The sequence below is a fragment of the Arctopsyche grandis genome, chromosome 4 (genome assembly GCF_051622035.1).
Source record: "Arctopsyche grandis isolate Sample6627 chromosome 4, ASM5162203v2, whole genome shotgun sequence".
NCBI classification, from domain to species: domain Eukaryota; kingdom Metazoa; phylum Arthropoda; class Insecta; order Trichoptera; family Hydropsychidae; genus Arctopsyche; species Arctopsyche grandis.
Genome location: NC_135358.1, coordinates 8,344,000 through 8,363,533, shown reverse-complemented (window position 1 = coordinate 8,363,533; position 19,534 = coordinate 8,344,000). Strand labels below are relative to the sequence as shown.

Here is a 19,534-nt window from a genome sequence, read left to right as displayed (position 1 = left end):
CTGGCACTCGAAAAGTTATGGTGTGGTCCTCCTCAAAACAATAAAAAGGTGATACGAATTAAAAACAATGAATAGTACTCAATGAATAATTTTATTCAATAAAACTTGACAAAAATAAAATTACAGTATGTAAACATTACATTTGGTTATCTCTTAAAAAAAAACAATAAGTCTGTCAATATGTCGAAAAATCTTAAAACAATATTTCTAGATATTTAAATTTTAGAGTTTGTAAAAAAAAAAATAGAACCCACGATTCGAAAATGTTGGCCTGAACATCTTAAAATAATCTAATAAAAATTTCGGTTATCCTCATAAGGCAACACATACCCTCATACAACATGCGCAAACAACGCATAGCCTATCCTCGCATACACCAAACTAAGTTCTGAAGCTCGAAATTTTGAATTCCCCCATTTATCCAAAAATATATGACTCTTTTTAGTTTTAGATTTAGAAAAATATTTATTTTACATAAATTTCTATGAACGAAAATTATAAAAAAATACCTAGAACAATAACAAAATCAGAGTAGGTAAATAACATAACAGTAAGCACACCTCACCACAAAGTGTTGCAGTAAATAAAGCATCTATATTTAACTTATTACTAAAATTTGCCATTGGTTATGAAAATGAAATAAGGCATTAATAGTGAGGAAATAAAATTCTTGCAGAGAAAAGAAAACTTTAAAAAACAGACTATGAATTTTATTCAAACATTTCGAAGAGTTAAAACTTTTAATATTTTCTATATTTCCCAGTACTATGTAATGTTTCAAACATTGAATTGTACACCAAATGGATTAAAGTAAATATATAAAAATGGTCGGTTTTTGAAAATCACAATTTTTCAATTGAATTAATGACTTATTCCACTTTCACAACAACTGACATATATGGCAACATTTAAACGAACAACAACAAACATGCTGGTAAGGGGTACTTATACATTACAATCAATATTTTTAAATATCACAGCAATAATACAAAGAGCGCATGTTGATCACATAAACAACTTTCTTATCGAGTTTACCAAACGCGCTATATTTTTTTACAGTGATACTACGGAATATATTGATAGACAAATATTAGTTACTAATTGGGCATCCAATGCATATTGATTTGGTGAAAAGTTGAAACTGGCAAAATTGTCTTTTTTATCATAACAGAAGACCAATGAAATTCACTTGGTCAAATAATCTTAATTTAAAAAAATATATAATTATACATTCAGCGTATAACTAAATTCCAATATATAATTTGCGACTATCTAAAAAAAAAAAAACTTCTTTTGTTTCAAGAGAAATCCATAAACTATCATTTTCCATTTATTTGGATGCCCTAGTTTATACCTACTACATTTTACTTCTCTAGTAGAATTGGGAACATTAATTAGTTAAAATAACTGACAAATGCATTTACATGTAACAATATTTGTCATGTAATACCTACCATAACGAAATACTTTCATGGTGCGAAATTAATTTTAATTGTCTTTTCACTTATAAAAATAATTAAAAACTAAAAGTTGTACTTATTTGGCAAAATGAAAAATAAAAAATTATGTTCAAAAAACAAAAGCTCTTTCCAATGTAATACAAAATCTTACAAGAAAAATAGGACTGAATTTAGGTTCACATGGGGCGTATTGTGAAGATTTTGACTGGACAAGAAAGCCAGCTTGTGCGCATACTGACACGGAGCTGGAACTCTAACTTGGCCAGAGAAATTATAATACATATGGCAAAATTTATATGCCATACGCTGTGTGTAATCAACAGACATTTTGGTGTTGTCAAATATTACATTGTAGCTGGTCGGAGCTACTGTTCCATCTCGCACAGCCTGCGACACCAAAAAGAAATCATATCTGAAAAAAATTAACGATTGGTCATTTTAAATGAAAATATGGATACATCATAGTATGTATGTAGGTTGAAAATTTGGAAAAAGAACAATATTTGTATTCATATAATGAATTTATTTATTTACCTGTTGGGATTGGTGACAACGTCATCAATCACGGTTCCCGGTCTCGGATTCTTAGAATTTTGGAAAAATCTGGTATTGAGTCTCTTTGAGACAATCACAAATTGAAGATGATACTCAGCAGTGCCATATGTTTCCTGCAATGCAGACTTAATAACTTCCACCTAAAATATAAAAAAATTATTAAAATATAAACATTAAAAATTCAATCATAATATTTCGTAATAAAAATTCACTCTAAATTACCTCGTGATTGTACACATACGCTATTTGCCCTTCACCAACACCATCCCTGTAAATGATGATGCAAGAGGGGAGTTCTTTAATATTATCTTTAAATTTTTTTAGGGCAATCTTTATATTAACGCAAAACTCGCTGGCAAGCTCTTCACCATTTTTATGCTGCGTAACAGCGTTGTAATACTTTGTTTGGTTTTGATTGATAGAAGCAACCATTGCGCCGTAGCTGTTTGATTTATTTCGGGGATCGTGACACACATCGTAACCAATTACCATTAGGTTTTTGACAGGTTGCATCGTAGACCACGGGGATCCACCAAGTTTACAATTCATTTGAATTGCTACTTTTGTGGCAATTGACATGGCAGATTTGTGAGAAAGCGTCCGTCCAACGACTATCTGAGTAGGTACAGCTCTATCCACACAACACTTCTTTTTGATAGCGTTATACAAATCAACTTTATTATTCGATATGACGCAGAATATGAGCGACGGATTTTTTTGTGAAATTATTCTTTCCAATTCGGTTATGTATATCCCAATACTGTCATGAGATATTTCATATGTTAGAGGTGGTGGTAAATTGAAGCCCATGCCATTACCAGCTGACATTACCATCCTTATGAAAGCGGTTGTATCCTGTTTGAGCCTTGTAATCGTTACAACTGCCCAATCCTTAACTAATCCATAGCTAACGAATTTGTTGGCACGAAGATTCTTGGTCCAACCATCGTTGGTGTCCAATACATTATATTTAACCTCGCCCCTTTCTCCCTGATAAATCTGTTCGCAGGGCAATTGTCGACCCACAATAGTAGTAAGCTTATCGTCTAGCTTCATGTCCCATTGTTTGAGATCCTGTAAGAAAAAATTAGATAACATAACCCCAAAAAAACCAAACTTAGTTCAAACTAATAAAAAGACAAACCTCAACACACTCTTTGGCTGTTGCCAGTCGTTTATTGAACGCCAATAGTTTCATTATTCTGGACTCGGGTCCAACCCTGGTATAGTTCGAAAGGGACTTCATCAGACGAAAGTCGGCCCTCATTTTGTCGTCGAGTCCAGTCATTCGAGACAATTCGGGAATTAATAAGACTATTTCACTACAACCACGGCGAATATCTCTCGCTTTAGCACGCGAACATAATAAAGGTTGAGCGAGATCTTTTATTGTGAGTTGATATTTCTACAAATATTACATAAGTTTAATCAATATTCTATATTAAATATACTCAAAATGTAAATATTAATGGGGGCTGTGAAGTCTTAGCTTTTCGGTTGGAATCAATCGTTAAAAATTAGCGTTCAAATCTCACAAATGATTCATCAACATACAATGTATGCAGATGTGAGACAGTGTTTCTATCAGTCTAGTTTTCCACGTGCTTAGGTCTTATTGAGAAGTCTGATTACACTGAACAACAAAAAATCACGTTTTTGAGTTACCAGAGCGGAGACTAGCCAATCTTTACTAAGTTTGGCCCACTGAATTCGAATATGATATTGATTTTTGTTGGTGGGTGATCGTTTACGAGATATGAGCGTTTAAAAAAATCCGCGATTTTTAAGGTTTTTTGGCTTTTGCGGTCTTTAATTCAAAATTTAGGATTGTTACCGCTCAAAGTGAGTATTGGAATCAATAGTCAGATATTTTTCCTATAAATTGTTATATTTAATTGCTTTATAATACTTCTAAATAATTGTCTAGCGAATTTTAAGTCAAAAATATATTTTTTTTTATGGATTTTTTTTCCGTGCTATTTTTCATTTATTTGGCAAATTTTTTATTTCACCACGTTTATGAGGATTGGTTTTCTATCTCAATATTTTTTTTTTATCTAAACGTACTAACTCAAGCGGTAATTGCAATTTAAATGCTTTCGTTGTGTATATGGTTGTAGCGCGTAATATTTGGGTGCAAGCGAGATGGCATGTAATCCACCTCACAGAGTACAGCGGTCGGACTATTCGCTAAGACAATTAATTAGAAGTATTTTAAATCAATAAAATATAACAATTAATAGGAAAAATATCTGACTATTGATTCCAATACTCACTTTGAGCGTAACAATCCTAAATTTTAAGTTAAAGACCGCAAAAGCCAAAAAACTGTAAAAATCGCGGATTTTTTTAAACGCTCATATCTCGTAAACGATCACCCACCAACAAAAATCAATATCATATTCGAATTCAGTGGGTCAAACTTAGTAAAGATTGGCTAGTCTCCGCTCTGGTATTTTTTTTTGTTGCTCAGTGTTATTGACAAATTGGCAACAACAAATGCGTACATTTTATTAGTTTGATATATGTATTAAAAAAAAAAAAAACCAACACAAAATATTGAATGAAAAAAAAGATTTGCAACAGCTGACTGTATACGAAGCACCCAGTTTTGGTACATCAAAAAGATATTAAAAAATTATTAATCCAATGGAAAATTTTTTTTTTTTAAAAAATGAATCAGATTGTGGGAAAAAGTTTGAATTTTTTCCAAAGATTCAACCAGTCCTGGTTAATATACAAAAAAAACTAACTTTTTTGTAGTATTCTGCGTAAGTAATGGTTTCCTCATTCATGACAAACGTGCTTAGAGGATTTTGTGACCAATCCACATCATCAATCCTGTATGTTTTATTGTTATAATCGGTTAAAACGATTTGACCTAAAATTCATATATAAAAGAAAAATTAAAACATATTTTATATTAATATACAGCTATGAAACAAAAATCATCCGAAATTCTAAAATAATGTGGTTGATGTACATAATTAATATTATAATATTAGACAGAAAATATGCGTGTGTATAACACTGGAAGATTAGCTTACCGATAATTTCCTTGCAAAAAACACCCTTGAAATTATTTCCAGCTTGTTGTTGAATTATCTTCATGGTCTCATGGACTGTGTCTGTCCTGATGACTTTGTGTGTAATCTCTGCTACCATCAATATTGATTGTTCGTGTTGCGCTATTGTGGTTTTATATCCAGGCCAGATTTGCAATTTATGCTCACGTATATCAATCTAAAAAAAAAAATTATTCGAATCAACACTCATTTCTTTTAATTATAACTTTTTGATAATATATTTCATCAAACCTACCCTAGCAACTTGGTCATAAAAATCACGACCTAGTAATTGTAGCTTCAGAGACGAATAGCACTTCCGCATCAGAATGTTAAATATTTGGATATATACGTAGTCACCAGATGTAACATCCCCTACGAGCTAAAAAGCCAACAAGACACATGATAATTACAAATGTTAGAATTTACATTCCTGGAGTTATGCAAGTCAGAATTAGTGGTGTAACCAATAAATTAAAAATACCAGTCATACCTTGAGGGTTAATGACATGGCAAGGTCATCCTCAGTTCGTTTCGAGCATAAATTCATTGGATCTGCATTTAGTTTATACGGAGTGTACATGACTGTACCATCAAATATGTATCTACAAATATAATAAATGTACGAAAATATATGAAAATCAGACATTATATAAAATTGTACCACTATTGAGTTATAATTTCTAAAAAATAGATTAAAACTGTTTAATATTATATTTCTTCACCGTAAGCTTTGAATGAAGTTCATGACAACTATTTATAATTTTGTGCGTATTATATATAAACACAACGTCCACTAAATTGATGCTATCTTTTAAGAGTTAAAACTTCGGACGATAGAACACGGATCGACTTATTTTATAATTGAAATCTAAAATCAATTAAACTTACCCTCCTAATGTTTTGCGATGATCACGCAATAAGGATTTCCTTACTGCAGTACGATCTTCCTCGGGGCTTATGTCAACACGATATTGATATAGTGTCCAGTTTGGACGAGTCATAAGTTTGAAGTAATTTGTAACAAGGTTAACGGGAGTTCCTTGTACACCTATACACAAAATAAAAATTATATAAAATATAACAAAAAAAAAATAAAAAAAAACAATGCTGTACAAAAGATCATACCTGTCTTTATATCGAATCTCTCTGGTCTAGTTCGTAAGCATGCACTTTCAAGGTATCGCCCAGAACGTGTTCCACCTCTACCTGTCAGTGCCAATGGATCACCTACATATTTGAAAATAGCAAAAATCATTTTTAGAAGCAGAAAAATAAATCAAACTATAAACCAGAAACGCTTAAAGCTATGAGGTAGTGTGAAATTTTTACTTACATTATTTAGCAATAACCTTTAAGTAAAATAGTCATTACACAATAATATAATTTTATACATATGCATATGTTAAAGTTGATGTGATAAACTGTCTATTTATTATAATAATAATAGTTAAATATGATTTATCAGATTAAGAAGTGAGATTGAATCAAGTTGTCTTAAGTAGAGGTTTGATTAAAAATAATAGCACTATTACAACATTCGAGCTAGTTAGTTTTAATGATAATCAGCAACAGTTAATTAGAGATATCCACTAAAATAATGGATAAAAATTCGTAAAAAGCACTAAAAAAAATTCTTACGTCAAAATCTAATAGAAGTTGATGTATTAGTAAAAAACCAAGTTTTTAATTTGAAAGATAAGTTTTTCACATGGCCTATCATACATTTATTAATAAAATAAATATTAATCGATAGAAATGAAATATGGACTATGTGTCATACCTGAACTTGTACTTGCAACCGATAGACCCGACATAGCTCTATCTACACCACCAGATCGAGGAGCAGCTCGCCCTGCTGCGGCAGGGGTTTGACGTTGCTGTTGCATGGGTTGTTTCTGTACCGGTGGTTGTCGTTGCATCGGTGCTGGTTGTTGGTATTGTTGTTGTTGTTGCTGCATTGGTCTCGGTGGACCACTACCCCGAGCGCGACCACCACTAACATTTTGCTGTGGTCCCCCTTGAGGATTCTCCCCTCTGGCTCTTCCCCGTCCTCTTGCTCTTCCCGCACCAGGGTTACTCATTTTTCTAGAGAAAATAGCAGAAAAACGATTATAAAATAATGTAATGCAGAGAGTGCGAGGCGCTCGTGGACTGATGGTTTACTATCGCCGATCCATCTGATATCGCTTTCGCGCCATACGGGCTTCGGTGTATAGAGGGGCCGTGCACATGTGAGAGACTCACTAGTTTTGTATTCAATATGAATATGTACACCATTCATTGAAGGGGTAACCGTGAAAAAGTCGAAAATATTCGTTTATCATGCATACATATGAAGAGCGGATAGTATACAGTCTCCTAACAAATTACTTGGCACCTTAGCCAGGTGCGGAAACTTTCACATTTTTTTTTCTACTTGGGTGTACCTTTGTTAACAATGTATTTTTTTTGTGTGCGTCCAACACCATTTCATTCATTGTGTGATTTGTCAGGACTATACAAAAAAAATTAGACCCTTTTTTTTCATTATGTACGAAATGCATCAAGTGTTTCGTCAAAACAGTATCAGAGTGTCTGCCGAACAAAGCGCATCTTTTTAGTTTTTGGACAAAATCAATTGCAGATTTTAGTGATTTTATATCACTTAGTGTTGTCTTCGACTATTTCTGGTGAGTTAAAATTATTGAATTAAACATAATTTTGAATTTCACGTTTATTTAATGAAAAATTGATTTTTAGGAAAAAATGGGTGGTCCGGACATTCCAAATTCAAAAAGAGTTGCCATAAAAGCTCTTTTGGAATTAAGAAACCTAACCCAAAAAGAAATCGCGCAGAAGATGGGAGTGTATACGTTCCGTGAAGACCACAATTGATACCAAAAGGGTTGGAAAATGTGGCCGAAAACGCAAAACAACCCCAAGGATTGATCGGCAAATTGTAACCGAGGTTCGGGAGAAAAGGTCGATAACATTAAGTCAAATAAAAAAAAATATTCATGACCGCGGTGTCGACCTATGCGAACAGACCATCCGACGTCGTCTGCAGGAGAAAAATTTACGGGGCCGCAGACCCACCAAAAAACCTCTCCTGAACGACAGGATGAAGAAAGCTCGGTTGCAATTTGCCAAACGATATCTGGAACTCACGGCTGAAGAATGGATGAAGGTAATTTGCTTTATTTTATTTAATACACAAGTAATCTGTAACAAACGCCGAATCCATATTTTCGTGTTTTTTTGCAGATATACTTTAGCGACGAATGCATCCTTCAAGCCATGACAGAAAGCCGCTTATTTGTTCGTCGCAACCCCCAAGAACGCTACCTGCCCTCGTGTGTTAATTAAAGCACGGTTAAACACCCACCCCAGACAATGGTTTGGGCCGTCATAAGCGGAAAAGGTCGGGGGCCCATTTATTTTGTTAATGGGTCCATATGAATGGCGAACAGTATTTAAAAGTGCTAAAGACACATCTGGTACCTCATTTGAAGCCTGGTGGTGTCCTTGATCTTGATAGCATTTTTATGCATGATGGCGCTCCTTGCCATAGAGCTCGGGTGATAACAAATTATCTTGAATCGGAGGAATTGCCTGTTTTGAAATGGCCGGGCAATTCTCCCGATTTAAACCCGATCGAAAATGTCTGGAGTGTTTTAAAAAAATATGTTTATATGAGGTATAATCCTACTAAGGACATTCTGATTAAAAATATTTTGGATGTGTGGAAAAATGAGGTCAAAATTAAGGACACCATTAAGGCATGCATCGCGAGTATGCCAGCGCGTTTTAGGGCGGTAGTGGTAAACAAAGGGGGAACCACAAAATATTAATATATTTTTAAATTTATTGTGATTTATTTGTGTAATATAATGTAATTAAATAGTTAAGAACATTTTTGGTTGTTGAATTCAATAAAATCCTCACATTTTTTACCAAATACCGAAAAATTGCAAAGGGGCCAAGTAATTTGTTAGGGTACTGTATATATATCAGTGGCGTGCGGTAAAACACTATCTCCCCCCGTCGTACATCCTCACTTAATTTGCGCGAGCAGGATACAACAGGAACAATAGGAACAGACTTTTCCTCCCGTATCCTGCGCGCGCACATTAAACAAGGTTATATGACAAAAAGAGAGATAATTTCACGACATGCCACTGATATTTTTTTATTTTTATGACAACACATACCAGGAAGGCATTACAGGCAACCCCAATGCGCCTTCCTGGCCAATTACAAATATTGCAGCATTTTTCATTATATAAGTAACTGAATTACGAGACTGAAAACCTCGCAAATCAATGAGACATCTATTAAATCGTACACAAACTTATTTATTGCACATTAATCAAACAAATTAAAGGTGACATATTGTATATATAGGAAGGGTTTTAGCCAATTTTTACCGGGAACCGTTTCAACAATGAAATCAGAGAAAATTGGCCAACTCTGATAGGAACTGATCAACTTGGAGTCACAAATCCAGGTCTAACCAACAGCATACTCTGAAAAATTCATTTTCACTCGAGGCCCTGGCCCTGGGATCGAACCCGGCACCTCACGACGCTAAGCAGAAGCTTAACAACCGAGCTATGCTGCTGGCTATATTATATTATATATACATAGTATCGTTTACCATGCACCCTTTTTTTTGATCTTCCGATATTTGCTTTTTCGACCATTTCACTTTCGGTCCCGTGAGGTAGACCCTCACTGAAGTCATTCAAAAGTTAATAAGCTTAAGTAAATTATTACTTTTTGTTCCGGTAAGGAAAACAACTGTTGTATTGAACATATGTAGTATTATATCGGTTTTATCGCGTTTTTTCAACTTATTCTTAAAGTAACGGTTTTGAAATTTTACATAAAGGTGAAATTGGAATAAATCTACATAAAAAATGGACCAAAACTGGTTTTTAAGTGGCATATGGTTTTTTTTAGATACTTTAAAACATGCTAAAAAAATGTGCCGTGCCTTGCACAGATTCATGGAATTGATAACCCTTTGCACAAGGGTTAAAGTGCTTTCATATCACATTCAAAGTGCAAAGGGTTATCATTTCTCTTCCGGATTGTGACGTTTACAGCGAAATGATAACTTTATTTTGCAATTTGAATATGACAGAGGTGTCCCACACGAGTACGCATGAGATACAAGTAAGATGGATCGCAAAAATTCTCCCCAACGAGAAGGCCCCAATTTAAAACATTGGGATTAAGGTATTTATTTGCTTTTAATGTGTAATGTCGTCACATATATAGGTATATTAGCTACAGAAGGCGCGTGCACAGTACTCACACAGATGCATTTTTCATATACAGGCTGTTGAAAGAAACACGCTAATATTTATATATTTTATTTCAACCGATCGTGTAATGTTTTTAAGATCTATGATATAATTTGGATGGCATATTTATTTAATATTTGAATACGTGCCACGAATAAAATGATAAATAGCATTTTTTTTTTTAATTATAAGTAAAACAAACGTACGTATGCAAAAATTAATACGAATTAAAAAAATGAGAAAAAAATATAGGATATAAATTATATTAAACAGGAAATAAGTGATTTTAAAAGTGTTCGAATTTTGATAATAATGCAGTTCTTTTCATTATTATGTATAGACATTCTTCTTTGTCGGCTAGTATTAAGTCCCGACCGTTACAAAGATAATAAAATAAATTCGCAAAGAAAGTGCTACACTTTGTTGTTCATTTGCTCACTTCAAATTTGTTTACTGTTGGGTGCCTAGACCATCAAAATATTTTTTCATTATTTTGCATAGAATTTTTCTTTAATTCGTTACTTCTTTGCTCGTTTTGGATAGTCTTCTGTTTCTATACAATGTCGTATCATAATTCTTCTACGCCACTTAATTCTCCATCACTTGAAGAATCCATATATTCGCTATCAGAATATTCTACTTTTATAATGTCAGTGAAAACCTAGAACCCTGAAACCATATTATAAAAATATTTTTTTCTCGTATAAAACATAACGAGTAGGTCAAAAGAACCGAGGGCCTGATGAAAAGCGCTCGTTTGGGAAGCCATGATTAAGACATTATTTTATAGGCCGAGTTGAGCTTGTCCTTTTCGAGCTTGTGGTTATTAACGTTTTCGACATATTTTCATTTTTCATGATTACAAAATTTCATCTATTACTTCTTCGTACATAGGACAACGAGGTATCGATATTTCCGGAAAAACCCCACCAGGCGTTCACTGAACGAAGTTCGTACTACGAACAAAAGTTACAAACACAAAAGTCAGGATGAATACCTGGAACTTAAGGTTGAACAATGGATGAAAGTAGCAAATTTAAGTAGCGTTTAATTGGCGTTGCCAAGTAGCAAACAAAAGCATCCTTTGAGCCATATAACATGCGAGCTGACGCTTGTCGTTGACGATTCGTCGCAGTCTTCTGAGACTGGTACCGACCACCTGTGTCGAAACATTCACCCCAGACAAGTCTTTCATAAGTCGAGAGGGCCTTCTGTTGATGGGGATCAATAATAATAGAAATTTTAAACACGAAATTTGGTTCCGAATATGAAACCTGGCAGTGTCCTTGATGTCGACTTCATTTTTATTATTCACAACAGTACTAATAGTAACCGAGCTCGGGTTACAAAGTTTGTCGAATATTTGAATCGAAATAATTGACCATTTTGAAACGGTGGAGCAATGTCCGGATTCAAAATGTATAGTTCTTTAATAAAATAAAAATGTTCATACTAAGGATATCCTAGTAGAAAACATAATTGACGTCTGTAAAATGGTGTCAGAATTATGCATCACCATTTTGATGCATGCTGTATGCTAGATTTATAGATAGGACTAAGACTCCAACGCAACCAAGATCACAAAAGCTATTGTGTGGAGAGAAAACATTTCGTCGATTAAAATCTGGTAATACGTGTTTTTACAGGACATTCCTAAATCATGACGACCCTCGAAAATCAATGAAGACTTGAGGAAGTGAGCATGATTTGTCTAGTGGGCAATAAACAGCGAATGAACACTTGTCGATCCTTGCTGCAGAGACAAAGAAACCAACCTTGTTAGGAACTAATCGTTGCCGGTCACAAAAAATGGGTCGTTTACAATAAATAGACCTATAAACAGCTTTCAAAACATCAAATACCAACTTCTTTTTTGCATCTAATTAACTTTTGCATCTAATTGACTCGTCATATAGCGCGGCGCGAGCGTGCTATTTTCTAGGAAAAAAGACAAACTACAAAGTTAGAACAAAAAAAAAAGGTTGACCATAGAAATTGACAATGGTGAGCCCATTTTTGCACCCGAGCGCCGATCTCTGCTCACCAGATGCAGAAAAAAAATTGACGTACTCATCACTAAAGGGCGGATAGGGAGCGTGCTTTTTCCAGGAATCAGGGCGTTATGAGTAGTCACCGGAGCCTGAGGGGGCCGTGTATTGTTCAAAGGTTGTGAATGCATTGTTAAAGGTTTGCCGAACAATGGATAGCACTGTGACTATCCTACCTCTAGTTATGAGTTTATTTACAAAGCTAGAGTGCAAAAAAAAAGGTTCGGTGAACCTTTAACAAAGCACCGCGAACAATTAATGATGAACGGACGCTTCCGGTCCGCTCACTACTCATCACTAAAGAGCGGACAAACTTTGCGCAGTTCATTGTTCGCTGTGCTTTGTTCATTTTTATGATGAACCCTTTTTTATGCTCTCTAGCTTTGTAGTTTGCCCTGTTTCCTGGAAAAAGCACGCTTCCGGTCCTACCTCTACTCATCACTGATGAGTAGTCTTCGGCGGTGGAGCGTGCTTTCTCCAGGAAAGTGTGCGTTTTGGGGCTATTTTCAAAGCCCCAAGGAAAACTACAATGCTAGAGAAAAAGAAAGTTCACCATAAAAATGAACAATTGTGCCCAGGGTCGCGCCGGCCCATGCTGATGAGCAAGGAACGGCGATCAGGTTGCTCACTATTGTCAGCCATTTTTTTGAGCTCCTGCTTTCTCGGAAAATGGAGAGGTCTATTGTTACAAGGCTCTTTTTATGTCAGAAACCTGACCGCCACTCTTTACTGATGATTAGGGGACGGCGATCAGGTTGCTCAACGGCTAAAAAACATGGTTCATGTTCTAATGTTCTAAAAAAATTTACATTGTCAACCATTTTTTTGCTCTCATACTTTCTCAGACAATGGAGAGATCTATTGTTATCTATGGCGGAAATCTGACCGCCGCTCTTTTCTGATGAGATATGTGAGGCATTATTCACTAAGAACTACATGTTAAAACCGGGAGATTTATTTGTTAGTACTTGGTATAAATTTGCATAAATTGAAGAAAAAAAATGTTGCTAAAATAAAAATTCAAGTATTTCTTTCCAAACAATATAATCTGCCTCTTTCTAGTTCGTAAATGTATCATTTTATTATTGCGGAATTTTCCACGATTCGATTTTTAGTTGAGAACGGTTCTCAATCACCTAGTCTAGAAAGTTGGCTTGGTGAAAAAGCACTAAATATTTTAATACAAGAGCCTCTTCAAGTGTGAATAATTCATTACGATCGGTGCCACTCAAACGCTAGCACGCAGCCAAGATAACAAATAAAAATATTCGGATGAGACAAACCCATACCCATAACATCTTTGATACAAGTTTAAGAAGACTAAGTTCTACTTTCAGTTGTAGGATTTTATTCAAAATTAATCTTATTACTAGAGGTAGGATAGTCACAGTGCTATCCATTATTCGGCAAACCTTTAACAATGCATTTACAACCTTTGAACAATGCACAGCCCCCTCAGGCTCCGGTGACTACTTATTACTAAATATTTTAAACTAGTGTTGTGCCCGTTGATTTCAACGGGTGGTGTCGGAAAGGAATTGATACACGAATTAAAACAAAGTTACATGCTATATATTACGGCGCGATTTAAGTGAACACACCAGATGAAATTAAAATACATATATTTTTCAAGTATATTCTTTATTATTCCTTTCGTTACAAGTGCCGACTATTAACTAGCTTTTTAATATAATTTACGAGCTTATATATGATTTTGTTATCTTAAATATGTGATGAGTAGAGGTAGGATAGTCACAGTGCTATCCATTGTTGTAAATCCTTTGTAAAAAAGGTTCGGCAAACCTCAATATATAAACGGTCAATATTGTAACGTAAAGATTAGGTGAGTGGCGCTCGTGGACCGATGGATTACATGATCTCGCATTCGCGCCGAAGTGGCCTCGAAAAGAGGAGTCGTGCAGAACGGCCAATAGGATCGCGTGAATTTATGAATATTGAAAAAGGGGCGAACATATTCGAATATTCGATTGGGGTAGTTGCACGCGCAGAGTGCATATGTTTGGGAGGGTTCGGTGATTATTGTTCACAAAGCGCTCGCCCAAGCCACTAAAATCTCTGTAACGAAACATCTGGCAGCCGAAAAGTCCATCATACTAACGAGAATTCTATTGCCAAATATTCCGAATTCGCAATTTTCATGGAAAAAATCGTCTTATGGTCGATCGCAATTTGAGTAATAATCCGATTACCGTTTGGAAGGTTACACGTGTTTGCAAATACATATGCAACCGAGATCGCGCGCGCGCGATCTCGGTTTCATATGTATGTATCTATTTTATCGACATGTACGTACGTGAATGCATTCAATATTAAATAGTTCTTTGTCTGTGCATCTGCTAATGGTATTACAGATTAAGTATTAAGTACTCAGTTAGAAACGGGATACTTCTTTTCCGTTCGCACTCATTCTATTTTAGACTCATTTAGTATCAATCGGTATCAGTCAATAATCTGTGCACTAGAATCCTTTGTGCAGAAAATATATTTTTCCGTTTATTTATGAATGGCATATGTATGTCGTCCCAAATAAGTATTCAATTCTTAAACCTATCCGGAAATATCAGTAAATTGTTGTTTAGAAACGGGACACTTGTTAATTTATTATTTTTGATTGTTTATTAATTACGTATAAAACTGAATTATTTAACAATAAAAGATTGAAATCTTTAGTGTCATTATTAATTCGTACGATTTTGTTATTTCGACAAGTTTCTCCTACATTTCTTCAAATATGGGATTCACCGTAATCCAGCGGTTTCCAAACTGGGAGGCGCCAAAACTTTTTAAAAAAAATCATTTTCATACCATAATATCTACAAATAAATAAAACTTCATATCGTAGCTTAACAGTAAAAATTCAATGCATGAATGTTTATTTTTCTTTCATTTTTATATATACATTTAATTCCTATAAAAAATTATCCGGAGAAGAAGATTTTAAAAATTGCGCCTTTGCATACGCTCTGTTTTAGCTAAAGATGCCCATTTAATTGCATATGTTTGATATGTCGCGGATAATAATATATTAGAAGATATATTATTTTGCAAACACATTCTTGGGAAGACCTCATCCATTGAAATTTTTGATATAATAGACAGCTTTGTTGAAGAATACGACATAAAGTGAAATAATTGCGTGGTGAACGACATCAAATAATAATTGGACTGTGTACCGACGGAGCTCACTCAATGTCCGGACACAAAGCAGGTCTTAAAGCATTGATCAAAAAGAAAGCACCACATGCTATCTGGATACACTGTATGATTCTCAGAGCAGCTCTATTGTCAAAAAATATGAGCGAGTTATAAGAATTATAAACAACATTAAGAATAGTCCTTTGAGAGCAAGGCTGTTTGCAAAGCGGTGTGCTGATATGGAAGCTAATTATACCTCATTTTTGTATGACGAACGATAATTTTATTGTTAAACTTGCCTATTTGGTTGAAATTTTTGGAAAATTGAGCGGTTTAAATAAATCAATGCAGGGATCACAAATACACACACTTGTTCAAAAAGACAAAGTAAAAGCTTTCATTAAAAAATTAAAGTAATGGAAATCAAATTTACAAAAGAATGGGTTGGATAGGTTAATAATCACACATTATCCGATAAATTTTACCTCCGAGATAGATTTAATTATTTGATTTATTTCGACGAGAGAAACAATTGAAGACATTATCCGATAAAATTTACCTCTGAAATGATTTATTTCGACGAGAGAAACAATTGAAGACTAAAAAAATTTCGTTTGATAAACCGACAACGTGTCGGGTTGGGACCATCACTCGGTCACCCATACTAACACATGATATATTCCCAGTAACTGCGCATTACGGGGAAGTAAAAATAATAATTCTTTGATTTTTTTTCGATCTTAGTGCGTATCTACGTAAGTCAAAACATCTTCGACAAACAAAAGTCGAGGATTACCTGTATGTGATTGTTGATGATCTAATTTTAGGTCAATCTCGAAAATTTATTTAAATTGGGCATGTTCTGTTTTAACTTTCAATATTTTATTTTAAATTTAATATATTGATTATAATTTTATTTTGATATTTGAATTTAATTTTAATATAATAATAATAGTTTTAATTTTGATATTTGATTTCAATTTTTAAATTTAATTTTTATTTCGATATTTTGTACGCTACTGGTTTTATCCTGCTGGTTAAAACGTTGGACCAAAATCGTCGTTGGTTTGGTCCGTACGCAGCATTACAGAAAGTTTTTTAAGTAGTTATGTAGTTTTGGGGGGAAAATTTCTCGCATCACGACCATTGAGCATTGCGCTACATTTTCTTTGTCTCGTATATTTTCAACAAAATGATTAGATTTCGGTTAAATGCCGAGCTTCATTCAATAGAACTAAACATGTCAGTTTTTATTTAACTAATAAAATTGAAAATCGTTCCAACAAAAACCTTACGCACGCGTGTTCTATGTGTGCCACCCGCGACTTATGGGATTATTGATTTACTAACGACCGTGTTTTGTTCATAATTGCGACCAGAATATAATTTATATAATAATCGACGTATGCATATCTGAGACAGTATACTTCTATCTTTCTCATATTTAGGTCAAATTGAAGAGGTCGATAATCGATAAATTCGTTAAGACAAATGCGTAGATTCAAATATGTATTAATATTAGTATAATTAAAAGGAATAAGGACATTTTAACTCTTCATTCGAGCATATCACGTTAGCGTCATTTATACTTAGTTACTCTAAATCTTTGAATTTCCATTATATGTTGATAACAAAGATAATTTTAGCATGGATGCATAATAGGGGGTCTAACCTCACGAGCCCGAATGTGCAACACCCGAAAACGCAAATATCGGAAGGCAAAGATCGAAAGATAAAAAAAGGGTGCATGGTAAACGGTACATACTCGCTTAATTTGCGCGAGCAGGATACAACAGGAACAAGAGGATGTGCGCGCGCAGAATACGGGAGGAAAAGCCTGTTTTCCATGCACCCTTTTTTTTATCTTTCGACTTGAGATCTTTCGATTTTCGATCTTTGCGTTTTCGGGCGTTTCACATTCGGGCCCGTGAGGTAGACCCATACATAGCATACAAAATTTGGCGGTTCTACATATAATAATACTAGTTTTTTTACCCGGCTTCGCCCGGTATTTGACAAAAGATAGATAATTTCACCGCATGCCACTGATATATATTATATATGTATACATGGTCTCTGGTCTCCCTTTTGGCGCATGCAGTTTCTCTTAGTAGGTAGGTAGGTACCGCTGCGTCGTAGGGAAAAAAACCCAACTTCCCCGCTAGTTAAACCCCCCGCACCACTCAGTTAGTGAAGACAAGATCTCCGACCAAAATCACACGTCAGGGCTCATCTATGTGTATTATACATCAATGATATAATCACAATGGTATGGTTTCTGTCGCGCGATCTAAGGACGCAAGTGCGCATGGAGCTTTAGTTTCCCATGTTTAGTCATTTATATACACATCCTTGGTAATATGAAAATAAAGATACCGATCCGAGTAGCAATGATCTAAATTACGTCGGTCGCAATGAAGAAGCCCGACATTAAACAAACAATTGAAAACAAGTAAAAAAAAAAAGATCCGCGGCCAAATAATCGAACGGGCACAAGATGGCCGCGCCGTGTTATTGCGATGCGCACGTGTGAAACCAAACAAAACAAACCTACATTCAGAAACAAACCTATCAGTGAAACGAAAACCGTTCCGAATACGAAACGCCGGGGCAATAGATAACGTGACGAACATGAATAATAAAATAAATAAAGAGAAGCCGAGAAAACGATACGTGAAACCGAAAGATAAGCCGAACGGCGACGTTATTTCTTATCGTGAAATAAACGCTCAGAGTTAAAACAAAACACACTGGACATGGTAACTACCGAAGTTAATTCAAAACAACTTATCTCTTCGGGACAGATTCATATATACTTGATGTAAGTTGTGGCGCGTTTATTGTTACACTGCGATATCGGCCATTCTTTGAATGCTGAACTAAGAATGCACTACATATATATACAGTGGCGTATAGGGAGACGATAACATGTGATGCGCACACGAGCGTTTGGCGGGGTTTCGGGCTCAGGAACAACGAAAACAAGATGGTCGCAGCCGCAGCCGCAGCCGCAGATGAAGCCGGGCGAATATGTTGATGTTGTTGTAAGATGAAAATAAATATAGAAGAGCCTTGCAAAAAGCGCGAGGGCGAACAGAACGGAAGAGAAGAAGGGGAGAAGTTACTTGGTCCGGTATGGCCTGTGGCTGCAGTGACGATGGCGATGGCGATGAACTGCACGGACGGCCACACGACCCGCTCAGACGGGCTCCCGAGCTCGAATGGCGGACAAATGCCCGGCTCTGTCAACCGGTAGAAACCACCACTTGTAGCCGCTCGCGGCACATGCGCACATACAGAATACGCGGTGTTGCCACATAAATTTCCTATCGTTTTCGAATCCCCACACCAAATATCGATTTATAAGCAAGGCGATACACTTTAAACCGACTCTTGTATTTTTTAAGGTTGATTTTCGATTTTTTGCATACGCTCAAGTTATCGTTCAGTCGGATTGGTGAAATATTTCAAATTTTTGTTTGAATGACAATCCAATGTGGCAGCACCTTGATTGATTTCCGTACCTGGAAAATATGACCTTCGGGGCGGCGCACCCTTACCCCCACTTTTGTCCCACGGGCTTTTGTCCCAGACGCAGTCGATAAATGGACCATTTTGCAAAACCGAGGCTGTGAGATCGATATCGTTGAATTTCGTTTGGCTTAAAATATGCAAATATTGAGTTATTAACATTGATGTATAATACTGTATTATACATCAATGGTTATTAACGAATGTTGAGTTCGAATGTTCGATTTGTTGAAGTTTTATAATGTTTTACTAAAAAAAATATTTATATTTTTTCATGTTCTCGCAAATACTTGCATCGGCCCCGACTCCATAGCCCTGGTTAGAGGTTGTGATCGAGAAATCTCGTCTCGAGATTTCTCGAGAATTCTCAAGAAATTTTGATTCTCGTTTCTCGAGAATATTTTATTGTGAAAATTCGAGAAATCGTT

At 35.3% G+C, this 19,534-nt stretch overlaps 1 protein-coding gene across 1 annotated transcript; it reads right to left on the bottom strand.

The window, feature by feature from the left end:
* Positions 1–76: 76 nt before the first annotated feature.
* aub (piwi like RNA-mediated gene silencing protein aubergine) lies at positions 77–18,870 on the bottom strand. Its single transcript, XM_077430056.1, has 12 exons — positions 18,701–18,870; positions 6,864–7,168; positions 6,209–6,310; positions 5,972–6,131; positions 5,574–5,685; positions 5,337–5,462; positions 5,063–5,258; positions 4,769–4,896; positions 3,160–3,420; positions 2,238–3,089; positions 1,995–2,155; positions 77–1,872 (listed from the first exon to the last, which is right to left on the bottom strand). The coding sequence occupies exons 2-12, from the start codon at positions 7,162–7,164 to the stop codon at positions 1,608–1,610; spliced, it is 2,664 nt and encodes an 887-aa protein (XP_077286182.1). The 5' UTR covers positions 7,165–7,168; positions 18,701–18,870; the 3' UTR covers positions 77–1,607.
* Positions 18,871–19,534: the final 664 nt, after the last annotated feature.

Excerpts from the sequence above, each read along its gene's own strand:
- aub (XM_077430056.1), bottom strand. The coding sequence starts at position 7,164 with ATGAGTAACCCTGGTGCGGGAAGAGCAAGAGGACGGGGAAGAGCCAGA. Across the intron at positions 4,897-5,062 it reads TTTTTGCAAGGAAATTATCG|GTCAAATCGTTTTAACCGAT; the intron begins GTAAGCTAATCT and ends TATGAATTTTAG. Across the intron at positions 2,156-2,237 it reads CGTATGTGTACAATCACGAG|GTGGAAGTTATTAAGTCTGC; the intron begins GTAATTTAGAGT and ends TTTATATTTTAG.